The sequence below is a fragment of the Oncorhynchus keta genome, unplaced genomic scaffold (genome assembly GCF_023373465.1).
Source record: "Oncorhynchus keta strain PuntledgeMale-10-30-2019 unplaced genomic scaffold, Oket_V2 Un_scaffold_5814_pilon_pilon, whole genome shotgun sequence".
Classification (NCBI taxonomy): domain Eukaryota; kingdom Metazoa; phylum Chordata; class Actinopteri; order Salmoniformes; family Salmonidae; genus Oncorhynchus; species Oncorhynchus keta.
This window is the reverse complement of record NW_026290966.1, coordinates 2,201-20,446: the sequence shown is the minus strand read 5'-3', so window position 1 is coordinate 20,446 and position 18,246 is coordinate 2,201. Positions and strand designations below refer to the sequence as shown.

Genomic DNA, 18,246 nt, shown 5'->3' with positions numbered 1-18,246 from the left:
CTGTATCTTGCCTATGCCGCTCTGTACCATCACTCATTTATATATCTTTATGTACATATTCTTTATCCCCTTACACTTGTGTCTATAAGGTAGTAGTTTTGGAATTGTTAGCTAGATTACTTGTTGGTTATTACTGCATTGTCGGAACTAGAAGCACAAGCATTTCGCTACACTCGCATTAACATCTGCTAACCATGTGTATGTGACAAATAAAATGTGATTTGATTTGAAAAACAGTATGGTGGAAGCTCATCATTAGACTTTTACCTGTTCATTATTTTAGATCAGTGAAATGAAGGAGAGGAGGTGAGGAGGGGACAGAGAACATAGACAAGTGACAAATAGTGATCTTACATTGATCCAAGATAACTAGTATAAAACACATGCAAAGATGTGGCCTATTGACAAGAGTTGTGGCCACGTCCTACGTGGGGAAGCAACAAGAGAAGCATTAGACAGCAGAAGTCTCCAGACAACAACTCTCTATGGAACATGACACAATAGTAGTTAGCAAGCTTCTAAAACAATGGGAAACAAAAACATTTGGTGAAATACATTCCATTCCCAATCAGGTCATGTTAAAAGCCTAGTGGTGAAATACATTCCATTCCCAATCAGGTCATGTTAAAAGCCTAGTGGTGAAATACATTCCATTCCCAATCAGGTCATGTTAAAAGCCTAGTGGTGAAATACATTCCATTCCATTCAATCAGGTCATGTTAAAAGCCTAGTGGTGAAATACCCATTCCCAATCAGGTCATGTTAAAAGCCTAGTGGTGAAATACATTCCATTCCCAATCAGGTCATGTTAAAAGCCTAGTGGTGAAATACATTCCATTCCCAATCAGGTCATGTTAAAAGCCTAGGTCATGGCCTGTGGTGAAATACATTCCATTCCATTCCCAATCAGGTCATGTTAAAAGCCTAGTGGTGAAATACATTCCATTCCCAATCAGGTCATGTTAAAAGCCTAGTGGTGAAATACATTCCATTCCCAATCAGGTCATGTTAAAAGCCTAGTGGTGAAATACATTCCATTCCATTCCCAATCAGGTCATGTTAAAAGCCTGAAATACATTCCATTCCCAATCAGGTCATGTTAAAAGCCTAGTGGTGAAATACATTCCATTCCCAATCAGGTCATGTTAAAAGCCTATTCCCAATCAGTGGTGAAATACATTCCATTCCATGTTAAAAGCAATCAGGTCATGTTAAAAGCCTAGTGGTGAAATACATTCCATTCCCAATCAGGTCATGTTAAAAGCCTAGTGGTGAAATACATTCCATTCCATTCCCAATCAGGTCATGTTAAAAGCCTAGTGGTGAAATACATTCCATTCCCAATCAGGTCATGTTAAAAGCCTAGTGGTGAAATACATTCCATTCCCAATCAGGTCATGTTAAAAGCCTAGTGGTGAAATACATTCCATTCCCAATCAGGTCATGTTAAAAGCCTAGTGGTGAAATACATTCCATTCCCAATCAGGTCATGTTAAAAGCCTAGTGGTGAAATACATTCCATTCCCAATCAGGTCATGTTAAAAGCCTAGTGGTGAAATACATTCCATTCCATTCCCAATCAGGTCATGTTAAAAGCCTAGTGGTGAAATACATTCCATTCCCAATCAGGTCATGTTAAAAGCCTAGTGGTGAAATACATTCCATTCCCAATCAGGTCATGTTAAAAGCCTAGTGGTGAAATACATTCCATTCCCAAAATCAGGTCATGTTAAAAGCCTAGTGGTGAAATACATTCCATTCCCAATCAGGTCATGTTAAAAGCCTAGTGGTGAAATACATTCCATTCCCAATCAGGTCATGTTAAAAGCCTAGTGGTGAAATACATTCCATTCCCAATCAGGTCATGTTAAAAGCCATTCCCAATTCAATCAGGTCATGTTAAAAGCCTAGTGGTGAAATACATTCCATTCCCAATCAGGTCATGTTAAAAGCCTAGTGGTGAAATACATTCCATTCCCAATCAGGTCATGTTAAAAGCCTAGTGGTGAAATACATTCCATTCCCAATCAGGTCATGTTAAAAGCCTAGTGGTGAAATACATTCCATTCCCAATCAGGTCATGTTAAAAGCCTAGTGGTGAAATACATTCCATTCCATTCCCAATCAGGTCATGTTAAAAGCCTAGTGGTGAAATACATTCCATTCCCAATCAGGTCATGTTAAAAGCCTAGTGGTGAAATACATTCCATTCCCAATCAGGTCATGTTAAAAGCCTAGTGGTGAAATACATTCCATTCCCAATCAGGTCATGTTAAAAGCCTAGTGGTGAAATACATTCCATTCCCAATCAGGTCATGTTAAAAGCCTAGTGGTGAAATACATTCCCAATCAGGTCATGTTAAAAGCCTAGTGGTGAAATACATTCCATTCCCAATCAGGTCATGTTAAAAGCCTAGTGGTGAAATACATTCCATTCCCAATCAGGTCATGTTAAAAGCCTAGTGGTGAAATACATTCCATTCCCAATCAGGTCATGTTAAAAGCCTAGTGGTGAAATACATTCCATTCCCAATCAGGTCATGTTAAAAGCCTAGTGGTGAAATACATTCCATTCCCAATCAGGTCATGTTAAAAGCCTAGTGGTGAAATACATTCCATTCCCAATCAGGTCATGTTAAAAGCCTAGTGGTGAAATACATTCCATTCCCAATCAGGTCATGTTAAAAGCCTAGTGGTGAAATACATTCCATTCCCAATCAGGTCATGTTAAAAGCCTAGTGGTGAAATACATTCCATTCCATTCCCAATCAGGTCATGTTAAAAGCACAGTGGTGAAATACATTCCATTCCATTCCCAATCAGGTCATGTTAAAAGCCTAGTGGTGAAATACATTCCATTCCCAATCAGGTCATGTTAAAAGCCTAGTGGTGAAATACATTCCATTCCCAATCAGGTCATGTTAAAAGCCTAGTGGTGAAATACATTCCATTCCCAATCAGGTCATGTTAAAAGCCTAGTGGTGAAATACATTCCATTCCCAATCAGGTCATGTTAAAAGCCTAGTGGTGAAATACATTCCATTCCCAATCAGGTCATGTTAAAAGCCTAGTGGTGAAATACATTCCATTCCCAATCAGGTCATGTTAAAAGCCTAGTGGTGAAATACATTCCATTCCCAATCAGGTCATGTTAAAAGCCTAGTGGTGAAATACATTCCATTCCCAATCAGGTCATGTTAAAAGCCTAGTGGTGAAATACATTCCATTCCCAATCAGGTCATGTTAAAAGCCTAGTGGTGAAATACATTCCATTCCATTCCCAATCAGGTCATGTTAAAAGCCTAGTGGTGAAATACATTCCATTCCATTCCCAATCAGGTCATGTTAAAAGCCTAGTGGTGAAATACATTCCATTCCCAATCAGGTCATGTTAAAAGCCTAGTGGTGAAATACATTCCATTCCCAATCATGGCCTCATTCCATTCCCAATTAAAAGCCTAGTGGTGAAATACATTCCATTCCCAATCAGGTCATGTTAAAAGCCTAGTGGTGAAATACATTCCATTCCCAATCAGGTCATGTTAAAAGCCTAGTGGTGAAATACATTCATGTTAAAAGCATTCCCAATTCCCAATCAGGTCATGTTAAAAGCCTGGTGAAATACATTCCATTCCCAATCAGGTCATGTGGTGAAATACATTCCATTCCAATTCCCAATCAGGTCATGTTAAAAGCCTAGTGGTGAAATACATTCCATTCCCAATCAGGTCATGTTAAAAGCCTAGTGGTGAAATACATTCCATTCCCAATCAGGTCATGTTAAAAGCCTAGTGGTGAAATACATTCCATTCCCAATCAGGTCATGTTAAAAGCCTAGTGGTGAAATACATTCCATTCCCAATCAGGTCATGTTAAAAGCCTAGTGGTGAAATACATTCCATTCCCAATCAGGTCATGTTAAAAGCCTAGTGGTGAAATACATTCCATTCCCAATCAGGTCATGTTAAAAGCCTAGTGGTGAAATACATTCCATTCCCAATCAGGTCATGTTAAAAGCCTAGTGGTGAAATACATTCCATTCCCAATCAGGTCATGTTAAAAGCCTAGTGGTGAAATACATTCCATTCCCATACATTAAAAGCCTAGTGGTGAAATACATTCCATTCCAATCAGGTCATGTTAAAAGCCTAGTGGTGAAATACATTCCATTCCCAATCAGGTCATGTTAAAAGCCTAGTGGTGAAATACATTCCATTCCCAATCAGGTCATGTTAAAAGCCTAGTGGTGAAATACATTCCATTCCCAATCAGGTCATGTTAAAAGCCTAGTGGTGAAATACATTCCATTCCCAATCAGGTCATGTTAAAAGCCTAGTGGTGAAATACATTCCATTCCCAATCAGGTCATGTTAAAAGCCTAGTGGTGAAATACATTCCATTCCCAATCAGGTCATGTTAAAAGCCTAGTGGTGAAATACATTCCATTCCCAATCAGGTCATGTTAAAAGCCTAGTGGTGAAATACATTCCATTCCCAATCAGGTCATGTTAAAAGCCTAGTGGTGAAATACATTCCATTTCCAATCAGGTCATGTTAAAAGCCTAGTGGTGAAATACATTCCATTTCCAATCAGGTCATGTTAAAAGCCTAGTGGTGAAATACATTCCATTCCCAATCAGGTCATGTTAAAAGCCTAGTGGTGAAATACATTCCATTCCCAATCAGGTCATGTTAAAAGCCTAGTGGTGAAATACATTCCATTCCCAATCAGGTCATGTTAAAAGCCTAGTGGTGAAATACATTCCATTCCCAATCAGGTCATGTTAAAAGCCTAGTGGTGAAATACATTCCATTCCCAATCAGGTCATGTTAAAAGCCTAGTGGTGAAATACATTCCATTCCAATCAATCAGGTCATGTTAAAAGCCTAGTGGTGAAATACATTCCATTCCCAATCAGGTCATGTTAAAAGCCTAGTGGTGAAATACATTCCATTCCCAATCAGGTCATGTTAAAAGCCTAGTGGTGAAATACATTCCATTCCCCAATCAGGTCATGTTAAAAGCCTAGTGGTGAAATACATTCCATTCCCAATCAGGTCATGTTAAAAGCCTAGTGGTGAAAAAGCCTAGTACATTCCATTCCCAATCAGGTCATGTTAAAAGCCTAGTGGTGAAATACATTCCATTCCCAGGTCATCAGTGGTCATTCCATTCCCAATCAGTCATAAAAGCCTAGTGGTGAAATACATTCCATTCCCAATCAGGTCATGTTAAAAGCCTAGTGGTGAAATACATTCCATTCCCAATCAGGTCATGTTAAAAGCCTAGTGGTGAAATACATTCCATTCCCAATCAGGTCATGTTAAAAGCACAGTGGTGAAATACATTCCATTCCCAATCAGGTCATGTTAAAAGCCTAGTGGTGAAATACATTCCATTCCCAATCAGGTCATGTTAAAAGCCTAGTGGTGAAATACATTCCATTCCCAATCAGGTCATGTTAAAAGCCTAGTGGTGAAATACATTCCATTCCCAATCAGGTCATGTTAAAAGCCTAGTGGTGAAATACATTCCATTCCATTCCCAATCAGGTCATGTTAAAAGCCTAGTGGTGAAATACATTCCATTCCATTCCCAATCAGGTCATGTTAAAAGCCTAGTGGTGAAATACATTCCATTCCCAATCAGGTCATGTTAAAAGCCTAGTGGTGAAATACATTCCATTCCCAATCAGGTCATGTTAAAAGCCTAGTGGTGAAATACATTCCATTCCCAATCAGGTCATGTTAAAAGCCTAGTGGTGAAATACATTCCCCAATCAGGTCATGTTAAAAGCCCATTCCATTCCCAATCAGGTCATGTTAAAAGCCTAGTGGTGAAATACATTCCATTCCCAATCAGGTCATGTTAAAAGCCTAGTGGTGAAATACATTCCATTCCCAATCAGGTCATGTTAAAAGCCTAGTGGTGAAATACATTCCATTCCATTCCAAATCAGGTCATGTTAAAAGCCTAGTGGTGAAATACATTCCATTCCCAATCAGGTCATGTTAAAAGCCTAGTGGTGAAATACATTCCATTCCCAATCAGGTCATGTTAAAAGCCTAGTGGTGAAATACATTCCATTCCCAATCAGGTCATGTTAAAAGCCTAGTGGTGAAATACATTCCATTCCCAATCAGGTCATGTTAAAAGCCTAGTGGTGAAATAAGCCTAGTATTCCATTCCCAATCAGTTCCATTCCCAATCAGGTCATGTTAAAAGCCTAGTGGTGAAATACATTCCATTCCCAATCAGGTCATGTTAAAAGCCTAGTGGTGAAATACATTCCATTCCATTCCCAATCAGGTCATGTTAAAAGCCTAGTGGTGAAATACATTCCATTCCCAATCAGGTCATGTTAAAAGCCTAGTGGTGAAATACATTCCATTCCCAATCAGGTCATGTTAAAAGCCTAGTGGTGAAATACATTCCATTCCCAATCAGGTCATGTTAAAAGCCTAGTGGTGAAATACATTCCATTCCATTCCCAATCAGGTCATGTCAGTGTGAAAAAGCATTCCATTCCATTCCCAATCAGGTCATGTTAAAAGCCTGTGGTGAATTCCATTCCCATTCCCAATCAGGTCATGTTAAAAGCCTAGTGGTGAAATACATTCCATTCCCAATCAGGTCATGTTAAAAGCCTAGTGGTGAAATACATTCCATTCCCAATCAGGTCATGTTAAAAGCCTAGTGGTGAAATACATTCCATTCCCAATCAGGTCATGTTAAAAGCACAGTGGTGAAATAGTCATTGGGTAATATACCTGATTAAGAACGAGATGTAGTTATGCCCCCTAGCGGCTGTACCTTGTAAACAATGTCAAAACAGTGCAAACAATGTATTTCACCAGAGGGGGCGCCAAAAACAAGGACTCAATGTTGTTCTCATCAATGGCACAAATCATTATAGAGTGTCTGGAGAAAGATATGTCATAACCACAAAAATTATGTAGTTTAAAAACAGAAACTAAATACCTTCTAAAGCTTTATGGTCAGGCTTAGTATTGCTACACCCGCAATAACATCTGCTCAACATGTGCATGTGACCAATAACAGTTGATTTCATTTGAGATCATTCCAGAATAGTTCAACAGGTGTTGAATAAATGTACCATTGTGCTGTCGTTGCAACTGATCAAACATCTGATGGAACAAAGATCCTACTGCTTTGAAATGATCATGCTCTTTCATGTGACCTGCAACGGTAAAGTCCTCAATGAATGCAGCGCTCCATACAATCAGTTTCGAGGCTGCGTTGCATTCCAACGTTGTCCCATCCCTTCTGTGAGGCAGGCAATTGGTCGGGTAGGGATGTGTCCAAACAATATCTCCTTCCTCCTGCCAATCAGCAGATGAAACAATTGCTCAGCATATGTGGGAACTTCAAGACTGTTGGAAAAGCATTCCAAGTGAAGCTGGTTGAGAGAATGCCAAGTGTGCAAAGCTGTCATCAGGGCAAAGTGTGGCTACTTTGAAGAATCTAAAATATATGTTGATTTGTTTAACACTTTTTTGCTTACTACATGATTCCATACGTGTTATGTCATAGTGTTGATGTCCTTACTATTAATCAACAATGTAGAAAATAGTACAAATAAAGAAAAACCCTTGAATAAGTAGGTGTCCAAACTTTAGACTGATACTGTTTATCCTTCTACCAGTCATTTTCCAGCCCTGTTTACATGTATATTCTACTACCAGTCATTTTCCAGCCCTGTTTACATGTATATTCTACTACCAGTCATTTTCCAGCCCTGTTTACATGTATATTCTACTACCAGTCATTTTCCAGCCCTGTTTACATGTATATTCTCCTACCAGTCATTTTCCAGCCCTGTTTACATGTATATTCTACTACCAGTCATTTTCCAGCCCTGTTTACATGTATATTCTACTACCAGTCATGCTCTACCAACTGATCTACAGAGGACCATGCTCTACCAACTGATCTACAGAGGACCATGCTTTACCAACTGATCTACAGAGGACCATGCTCTACCAACTGATCTACAGAGGACCATGCTCTACCAACTGATCTACAGAGGACCATGCTCTACCAACTGATCTACAGAGGACCATGCTCTACCAACTGATCTACAGAGGACCATGCTCTACTAACTGATCTACAAGGACCATGAGAGGACCATGCTCTACAACTGAGGAGGACCATGCTCTACCAACTGATCTACAGAGGACCATGCTCTACCAACTGAGGACCATCTCTTCTAACAGAGGACCATGCTCTTCTAACTGATCTACAGAGGACCATGCCATAACTGATCTACAGAGGACCATGCTCTTCTAACTGATCTACAGAGGACCATGCTCTTCTAACTGATCTACAGACCATGACCATGCTCTTTCTAACTGATCTACAGAGGACCATGCTCTTCTAACTGATCTACAGAGGACCATGCTCTTCTAACTGATCTACAGAGGACCATGCTCTACCAACTGGTGCTCTTCTAACTGAGAGGACCATGCTCTTGATCTAACTGATCTACAGAGGACCATGCTCTTCTAACTGATCTACAGAGGACCATGCTCTACCAACTGATCTACAGAGGACCATGCTCTTCTAACTGATCTACAGAGGACCATGCTCTACCAACTGATCTACAGAGGACCATGCTCTTCTAACTGATCTACAGAGGACCATGCTCTACCAACTGATCTACAGAGGACCATGCTCTTCTAACTGATCTACAGAGGACCATGCTCTACCAACTGATCTACAGAGGAACATGCTCTTCTAACTGATCTACAGAGGACCATGCTCTTCTAACTGATCTACAGAGGACCATGCTCTTCTAACTGATCTACAGAGGACCATGCTCTTCTAACTGATCTACAGAGGACCATGCTCTTCTAACTGATCTACAGAGGACCATGCTCTACCAACTGGTCTACAGAGGACCATGCTCTTCTAACTGATCTACAGAGGACCATGCTCTTCTAACTGATCTACAGAGGACCATGCTCTACCAACTGGTCTACAGAGGACCATGCTCTACCAACTGATCTACAGAGGACCATGCTCTACCAACTGATCTACAGAGGACCATGCTCTTCTAACTGATCTACAGAGGACCATGCTCTACCAACTGATCTACAGAGGACCATGCTCTTCTAACTGATCTACAGAGGACCATGCTCTTCTAACTGATCTATAGAGGGTCACTCAGTAAACCCTGTTCTAAGAATATTCAAATAGGGCCCACTCCTGTCATGTCTGTGGAGGGGAGTGAATGACGGAGGACAGAAGGGAGAGAACAACGTTCTGGAGAGAAAAATACATCTGGTCCCAGTGGCCATCACAGCTAATACACGTCAATAACACCATGGAGTGTAATCAATGGCTAGTTACACTAGAGGGCGGCAGAGACTAACCCAGTAATGCCATGGAAGGACCGACTCCCGTCGTCAGTTGTACAACTGAATGCATTCAACTTAAGTGTGTCTTCCACATTTAACCCAACCCCTCTGAATCAGAGAGGTGCAGGGGGTGCTGCCTTAATCCACTTAATCAACATCCAGTTGATTCAACTGGTTAGGGCTCTAGCCTGGTCACAGATTGTGTGGTCTTGTCAACTCTTATGGACATAGCAACAGCAAACTACTGGAATCTATGACAGTCACTTGATACATAACACATTGATAATATGCCAATACATGGCCCTGCAAAATATAGTCAACACCTTCTCTTTCCAACATCACGAGTTGCTATAATAACTAACTTTTATTCAGGATATGTTTAAGAGAACAACCTTTGGGATGTGTCCATCTCTACCCCGTGCTTACACTGCAGTCGGAGTAGCTTCACCAGCTGGTGTTGGAGGGGATACAGGACAAAGCAATACAAACGCAATTCACAGACCGCTGGCTGTGAAGACTGCTCACCAAAAGGTCATGCATCCACCCAGTGTCCTCCCCTCTGTCTCTGAGCAGGACCCCTCTCCAACTACAGATTCCACAGCACTTGTGGCTATAACAACCTGAAGAAGTCTGAAAAGGCCAGTTTAACAATCACAGTCTGTTGAATACACATCCCACACACACACAGAACTACAGACACACGGATCTAACACACCTCATTGGTGATGTGGCTGCCGTGGTGGTCTGCTCTGTCTCTGGGGGGGGGGTCATACAGGACATTACACGCTCCTCTTCACACTGAAAATGTCTCCTTTATTCACCCCCAGAAAGAATGAAAAGGAGAGAGAGACGGAGAGGGGGACAGAGAATGAGGGAGCAATTGAGAGAAGGACCTCCCTGAGTGGACATGGGCACTTCTTTATCTAGCTAGGTAATACACACAGACGTTGAAATGTGGCCCCACACATGTGGCCCCACACACACACACACGATCCCGAGGAGTGAAAGAGAGCTAGTTAGTCGGAGGTGGTCACAGGTTTGGTGGAATGTGACGTTCTGAAAATGGAACACAATGACACAAAGAGAAGGAGTTTTCCTCCAAAAACAGGACGATGAAAAGAGAGGCCACAGAGTGTATGAGAGAGGGATCAAGAGAGAGAGAGGGATCAAGAGAGAGAGAGAGAGAGAGAGAGAGAGAGAGAGGGATCGAGAGAGAGAGAGATCGAGAGAGAGATCAAGAGAGAGAGAGGGATCAAGAGAGAGAGAGAGAGAGAGAGAGAGAGAGATCGAGAGAGAGAGATCGAGAGAGGGAGAGAGAGAGAGAGAGAGAGATCGAGAGAGAGAGATCAAGAGAGAGAGAGAGAAAGATAACCTCTCTCCTGTACTGTATAACCTCTCTCCTGTACTGTATAACCTCTCTCCTGTACTGTATAACCTCTCTCCTGTACTGTATAACCTCTCTCCTGTACTGTATAACCTCTCTCCTGTACTGTATAACCTCTCTCCTGTACTGTATAACCTCTCTTCTGTACTGTATAACCTCTCTCCTGTACTGTATAACCTCTCTCCTGTACTGTATAACCTCTCTCCTGTACTGTATAACCTCTCTCCTGTACTGTATAACCTCTCTCCTGTACTGTATAACCTCTCTCCTGTACTGTATAACCTCTCTCCTGTACTGTATAACCTCTCTTCTGTACTGTATAACCTCTCTTCTGTACTGTATAACCTCTCTGTACTGTATAACCTACTGTATAACCTCTCTTCTGTACTGTATAACCTCTCTTCTGTACTCTATAACCTCTCTCCTGTACTGTATAAACTCTCTCCTGTACTGTATAACCTCTCTTCTGTACTGTATAACCTCTCTCCTGTACTGTATAACCTCTCTTCTGTACTGTATAACCTCTCTCCTGTACTGTATAACCTCTCTCCTGTACTGTATAACCTCTCTCCTGTACTGTATAACCTCTCTTCTGTACTGTATAACCTCTCTCATGTACTGTATAACCTCTCTCCTGTACTGTATAACCTCTTCTGTACTGTACAACCTCTCTCCTGTACTGTATAACCTCTCTTCTGTATAACCTATCTCCTGTACTGTATAACCTCTCTCCTGTACTGTATAACCTCTCTTCTGTACTGTACAACCTCTCTCCTGTACTGTATAACCTCTCTCCTGTACTGTATAACCTCTCTCCTGTACTGTATAACCTCTCTCCTGTACTGTATAACCTCTCTTCTGTACTGTATAACCTCTCTTCTGTACTGTATAACCTCTCTCCTGTACTGTATAACCTCTCTCCTGTACTGTATAACCTCTCTCCTGTACTGTATAACCTCTCTCCTGTACTGTATAACCTCTCTTCTGTACTGTATAACCTCTCTCCTGTACTGTATAACCTCTCTCCTGTACTGTATAACCTCTCTCCTGTACTGTACAACCTCTCTCCTGTACTGTATAACCTCTCTCCTGTACTGTATAACCTCTCTCCTGTACTGTATAACCTCTCTCCTGTACTGTATAACCTCTCTTCTGTACTGTATAACCTCTCTTCTGTACTGTATAACCTCTCTTCTGTACTGTATAACCTCTCTTCTGTACTCTATAACCTCTCTCCTGTACTGTATAAACTCTCTCCTGTACTGTATAACCTCTCTTCTGTACTGTATAACCTCTCTCCTGTACTGTATAACCTCTCTTCTGTACTGTATAACCTCTCTCCTGTACTGTATAACCTCTCTCCTGTACTGTATAACCTCTCTCCTGTACTGTATAACCTCTCTTCTGTACTGTATAACCTCTCTCCTGTACTGTATAACCTCTCTCCTGTACTGTATAACCTCTTCTGTACTGTATAACCTCTCTTCTGTACTGTATAACCTCTCTCCTGTACTGTATAACCTCTCTTCTGTATAACCTATCTCCTGTACTGTATAACCTCTCTCCTGTACTGTATAACCTCTCTTCTGTACTGTACAACCTCTCTTCTGTACTGTACAACCTCTCTCCTGTACTGTATAACCTCTCTCCTGTACTGTATAACCTCTCTCCTGTACTGTATAACCTCTCTTCTGTACTGTATAACCTCTCTTCTGTACTGTACAACCTCTCTCCTGTACTGTATAACCTCTCTCCTGTACTGTATAACCTCTCTCCTGTACTGTATAACCTCTCTCCTGTACTGTATAACCTCTCTTCTGTACTGTATAACCTCTCTCCTGTACTGTATAACCTCTCGTCTGTACTGTATAACCTCTCTCCTGTACTGTACAACCTCTCTCCTGTACTGTATAAACTCTCTCCTGTACTGTATAACCTCTCTCCTGTACTGTATAACCTCTCTCCTGTACTGTATAACCTCTCTTCTGTACTGTATAACCTCTCTTCTGTACTGTATAACCTCTCTTCTGTACTGTATAACCTCTCTTCTGTACTGTATAACCTCTCTCCTGTACTGTATAACCTCTCTCCTGTACTGTATAACCTCTCTTCTGTACTGTATAACCTCTCTCCTGTACTGTATAACCTCTCTCCTGTACTGTATAACCTCTCTCCTGTACTGTATAACCTCTCTCCTGTACTGTATAACCTCTCTCCTGTACTGTATAACCTCTCTTCTGTACTGTATAACCTCTCTCCTGTACTGTATAACCTCTCTCCTGTACTGTATAACCTCTCTGTAAGCAACATGCAGCCACCTGGAGTTCAGAACATATGGCTCTTTCAGAAGTCATGAGGGTGGTCCTTACTTGTGTGCTAATTCTCACCTAATATGACACACACACACACAAAGAGAGACAGACATATGCATACAGACACACAGGGGCCTACACACACACAAAAGCATATAAACAGATGTACAGGTGCACACACAGACCTGCCTGAAAAACAACTACCGTATTCACACAGACCTGCCTGAAAAACAACTACCGTATTCACACAGACCTGCCTGAAAAACAACTACCGTATTCACACAGACCTGCCTGAAAAACAACTACCGTATTCACACAGACCTGCCTGAAAAACAACTACCGTATTCACACAGACCTGCCTGAAAAACAACTACCGTATTCACACAGACCTGCCTGAAAAACAACTACCGTATTCACACAGACCTGCCTGAAAAACAACTACCGTATTCACACAGACCTGCCTGAAAAACAACTACCGTATTCACACAGACCTGCCTGAAAAACAACTATTCACACAGACCTGCCTGAAAAACAAGTACCGTATTCACACAGACCTGCCTGAAAAACAACTATTCACACACAGACCTCCCTGAAAAACAACTATTCACACACAGACCTCCCTGAAAAACAACTATTCACACACAGACCTGCCTGAAAAACAACTATTCACACACAGACCTCCCTGAAAAACAACTATTCACACACAGACCTCCCTGAAAAACAACTATTCACACACAGACCTCCCTGAAAAACAACTATTCACACAGAGACCTTTCTGAAAAAAACTATTTTGCAGAGCCTCCTAGCTCAAGACAACCAGTCACTCAGATACAACAGTCACTCACTGTTCCAGACTGTCTCTTTCTTCGCTCTCCTCCTGCCCTTGAGACAGCATCTCCCATTGACCAGTGTGTTAGGATCCATAGTATCCCTGTGTGGTGGTGGGAGGTGGGTCCTAGTGGGTGGTGCAGTCTGGCCTTCCTGTTGCTCTGAGCGGATAAAGCAGAGCCTCTGTCCTGACAGAGATGCCCCTGTACTCCACTGGGAGACTGGGAGAGTCTATTTGCTCTGTGTGTCTAACTGACTGACTGACTGTGCAGGGGGAGGGAGAGGAGGGAGCTAGACTGGACACATGCCCTCAGGCAACAACTTTACCTCCCTCTAGTCTACTTTCTCTCATTCACCCTTCTCATTCATCTCTACCCTCTGTCCTCTTCTCTCTCATCTCTACCCTCTGTCCTCTTCTCTCTCATCTCTACCCTCTGTCCTCTCACTCATCTCTACCCTCTGTCCTCTCACTCATCTCTACCCTCTGTCCTCTCACTCATCTCTACCCTCTGTCCTCTCACTCATCTCTACCCTCTGTCCTCTCACTCACCTCTATATATGCCATTTAGTATATATATATCTGTCCTCTCACTCATCTCTACCCTCTGTCCTCTCACTCATCTCTACCCTCTGTCCTCTCACTCATCTCTACCCTCTGTCCTCTCACTCACCTCTACCCTCTGTCCTCTCACTCATCTCTACCCTCTGTCCTCTCTCACTCATCTCTACCCTCTGTCCTCTCACTCATCTCTACCTGTCTCTGTCCTCTCACTGTCATCTCTACCTACCCTCTGTCCTCTCACTCATCTCTACCCTCTGTCCTCTCACTCATCTCTACCCTCTGTCCTCTCACTCATCTCTACCCTCTGTCCTCTCACTCATCTCTACCCTCTGTCCTCTCACTCATCTCTACCCTCTGTCCTCTCACTCATCTCTACCCTCTGTCCTCTCACTCATCTCTACCCTCTGTCCTCTCACTCATCTCTACCCTCTGTCCTCTCACTCATCTCTACCCTCTGTCCTCTCACTCATCTCTACCCTCTGTCCTCTCACTCACCTCTATATATGCCATTTAGTATATATATATATCTGTCCTCTCACTCATCTCTACCCTCTGTCCTCTCACTCATCTCTACCCTCTGTCCTCTCACTCACCTCTACCCTCTGTCCTCTCACTCATCTCTACCCTCTGTCCTCTCACTCATCTCTACCCTCTGTCCTCTCACTCATCTCTACCCTCTGTCCTCTCACTCATCTCTACCCTCTGTCCTCTCACTCATCTCTACCCTCTGTCCTCTCACTCATCTCTACCCTCTGTCCTCTCTCTCACCTCTACCCTCTCTCTCACCTCTGTCCTCTCTCTCATCTCTACCCTCTGTCCTCTCTCTCACCTCTACCCCTCTGCCCTCCTCTCTCACCCTCTCTCTCACCTCTACCCTCTCTCTCACCTCTACCCTCTCTCTCACCTCTACCCTCTCTCTCACCTCTACCCTCTCTCTCACCTCTACCCTCTCCTCTACCCTCTCTCTCACCTCTACCCTCTCTCTCACCTCTACCCTCTCTCTCATCTCTACCCTCTCTCTCATCTCTACCCTCTCTCTCTCTCATCTCTACCCTGTGTCCTGTGTCAGAGAGAAAATACCTGTATCGAATACAACAGGTGTAGGTAGACCTTAGTGTGAAATGCTTACTTACAAGTCCTTAACCAACAATGTAGTTGTAAGAAAATAGATTTAGAAAACATTTACTTAATAAACTAAAGTTAAAAATATATATCTATATATAAAAAATAACTATAATGAAGCTGTATAGAGAGGGTACCGGTACCGAGTCAGTGTGTAGGGGGTACAGGTTAGTCGAGGTAATTTGTGCATGTAGGTAGGGCTAAAGTGACTGTGCATAGATAATAAACAGTGAGTAGTAGAACTGTAAAAACAAGTGGGGGTCAATGCAAATAGTCTGGGTATCCATTTGATTAATTGGTCAGCCGTCATGGCTTGGGGGTAGAAGCTGTTAAGGAGCCTTTTGGACATAGACTGGCGCTCTGGTACCGCTGGGCTGTACGTACTACCCTCTGTAGCGCCATACAGTCGGAGGCCGAGCAGTTGCCATACCAGGCGGTGATGCAACAGGTCAGGATGCTCTCGATGGTGCAGCTGTAGAAACTTTTGAGGATCTGGGGACCCATGCCAAAACTTTTCATTCTCCTGTGGGGGAAAAGGCATTTTTCCCCCTCAGGCCCTCTTCACAACTGTCTTAGTGTGTTTTGACCATGATAGTTTGTTGGTGATGTGGACACCAAAGAACTTCAAACTCTCGACACGCTCCATTACAGCCAAGCTACCTTTTCTTGTTCATCTCCTATGATCTGTATCTGAGAGATATGACCTGTATCTGAGAGATATGACCTGTATCTGGGAGATATGACCTGTATCTGAGAGATATGGCCTGTATCTGAGAGATATGACCTGTATCTGAGAGATATCTGAGAGATATGACCTGTATCTGAGAGATATGACCTGTATCTGGGAGATATGACCTGTATCTGAGAGATAAGACCTGTATCTGAGAGATATGACCTGTATCTGGGAGATATGACCTGTATCTGAGAGATATGACCTGTATCTGAGAGATATGACCTGTATCTGAGAGATATCTGAGAGATATGACCTGTATCTGAGAGATATCTGAGAGTTATGACCTGTATCTGAGCGATATCTGAGAGATATGACCTGTATCTGAGAGATAGCTGAGAGTTATGACCTGTATCTGAGAGATATGACCTGTATCTGAGAGATATCTGAGATATATGACCTATATCTGTGAGATATGATCTGTATCTGAGCGATATCTGAGAGATATGACTTGTATCTGAGAGATATGGCCTGTATCTGAGATATATGACCTGTATCTGAGAGATATGGCCTGTATCTGAGAGATATGGCCTGTATCTGAGAGATATGACCTGTATCTGAGATATATGACCTGTATCTGAGATATATGACTTGTATCTGAGATATATGACCTGTATCTGAGAGATATGGCCTGTATCTGAGATATATGACCTGTATCTGAGAGATATGGCCTGTATCTGAGATATATGACCTGTATCTGAGAGATATGGCCTGTATCTGAGAGTTATGGCCTGTATCTGAGAGATATGGCCTGTATCTGAGATATATGACCTGTATCTGAGAGATATGGCCTGTATCTGAGAGATATGGCCTGTATCTGAGAGATATGACCTGTATCTGAGATATATGGCCTGTATCTGAGAGATATGGCCTGTATCTGAGATATATGGCCTGTATCTGAGATATATGACCTGTATCTGAGAGATATGACCTGTATCTGAGAGATATGACCTGTATCTGAGAGATATGACCTGTATCTGAGAGATATGACCTGTATCTGAGAGATATGGCCTGTATCTGAGAGATATGACCTGTATCTGAGAGATATGGCCTGTATCTGAGAGATATGACCTGTATCTAAGAGATACATTTTATTTATTTAACCTTTATTTAACTAGGCAAGTTAGTTAAGAACAAATGCTTATTTACAATGACGGCCTACCCCAGACGACATTGGGCAAATTGTGCGCCGCCCTATGGGACTCTCAATCACGGCCAGTTGTGATACAGCCTGGAATCGAACCAGGGTCTGTAGTGACGCCTCCAGCACTGAGATGCAGTGCCTTAGACCACTGTGCCACTCAGGAGCCCACATGACCTGTATCTAAGAGAGAATATAGACATGTTTGAGGAAGAGGTCTGTGAGACATAAGGCTTCATGTGGATGATGGCATTAATTCATCAATGATGAAAGGAGCAGGATGAACCACTCGGAGTGGAGGGACACTCTCCAGTGTTTCTGTAGCAGTGGTCCCTGGTCTGATGATGACTGCTATAGCCGTCCTGTATGAGTGGTCTCTGGTCTGACGCTGACTGCTATAGCCGTCCTGTAAGAGTGGTCCCTGGTCTGATGATGACTGCTATAGCCGTCCTGTATGAGTGGTCTCTGGTCTGACGCTGACTGCTACAGCCGTCCTGTAAGAGTGGTCCCTGGTCTAATAATGACTGCTATAGCCGTCCTGTAAGAGTGGTCCCTGGTCTGATGATGACTGCTACAGCCGTCCTGTAAGAGTGGTCCCTGGTCTGATGATGACTGCTATAGCCGTCCTGTATGAGTGGTCCCTGGTCTGACGCTGACTGCTACAGCCGTCCTGTAAGAGTGGTCCCTGGTCTAATAATGACTGCTGTAGCCGTCCTGTAAGAGTGGTCCCTGGTCTGATGATGACTGCTATAGCCGTCCTGTAAGAGTGGTCCCTGGTCTGATGAT

General features: G+C 42.7%; 1 protein-coding gene and 2 long non-coding RNA genes across 37 annotated transcripts; 1 reads left to right on the top strand and 2 right to left on the bottom strand.

The window, feature by feature from the left end:
• Window positions 1-879: 879 nt before the first annotated feature.
• On the top strand, window positions 880-7,153 carry LOC127929210 (uncharacterized). Of its 34 annotated transcripts, none has more exons than XR_008133858.1 (8): window positions 880-1,053; window positions 1,206-1,629; window positions 2,078-2,174; window positions 2,773-3,339; window positions 4,503-4,686; window positions 5,319-5,696; window positions 6,260-6,356; window positions 6,727-7,153. It is a non-coding gene; the product is annotated as an uncharacterized LOC127929210 (long non-coding RNA). The 34 variants fall into 34 exon arrangements; XR_008133898.1 differs by lacking the exon at window positions 6,727-7,153 and having other exon boundaries at window positions 1,206-1,394; window positions 1,533-1,675; window positions 6,260-6,442; XR_008133883.1 differs by lacking the exon at window positions 6,727-7,153 and adding an exon at window positions 2,722-2,772 and having other exon boundaries at window positions 2,078-2,128; window positions 3,192-3,339; window positions 6,260-6,442.
• Window positions 7,154-8,618: 1,465 nt separating this feature from the next.
• LOC127929208 (zinc finger protein 551-like) lies at window positions 8,619-14,274 on the bottom strand. The gene is made up of 3 exons (XM_052517088.1): window positions 14,262-14,274; window positions 11,162-11,809; window positions 8,619-11,110 (listed from the first exon to the last, which is right to left on the bottom strand). The coding sequence occupies exons 1-3, from the start codon at window positions 14,272-14,274 to the stop codon at window positions 10,728-10,730; spliced, it is 1,044 nt and encodes a 347-aa protein (XP_052373048.1). The 3' UTR covers window positions 8,619-10,727.
• A 204-nt stretch (window positions 14,275-14,478) lies between these two features.
• LOC127929214 (uncharacterized) lies at window positions 14,479-15,419 on the bottom strand. Of its 2 annotated transcripts, none has more exons than XR_008133923.1 (5): window positions 15,336-15,419; window positions 15,254-15,296; window positions 15,061-15,217; window positions 14,690-14,937; window positions 14,479-14,553 (listed from the first exon to the last, which is right to left on the bottom strand). It is a non-coding gene; the product is annotated as an uncharacterized LOC127929214 (long non-coding RNA). The 2 variants fall into 2 exon arrangements; XR_008133924.1 differs by having other exon boundaries at window positions 14,479-14,528.
• Window positions 15,420-18,246: the final 2,827 nt, after the last annotated feature.

Coding starts and splice junctions, on each gene's coding strand:
- LOC127929208 (XM_052517088.1), bottom strand. Junction 11,111..11,161: donor TTATAGAGTACAGAAGAGAG/GTTATACAGTAC, acceptor CAGTACAGAGAG/GTTATACAGTACAGAAGAGA.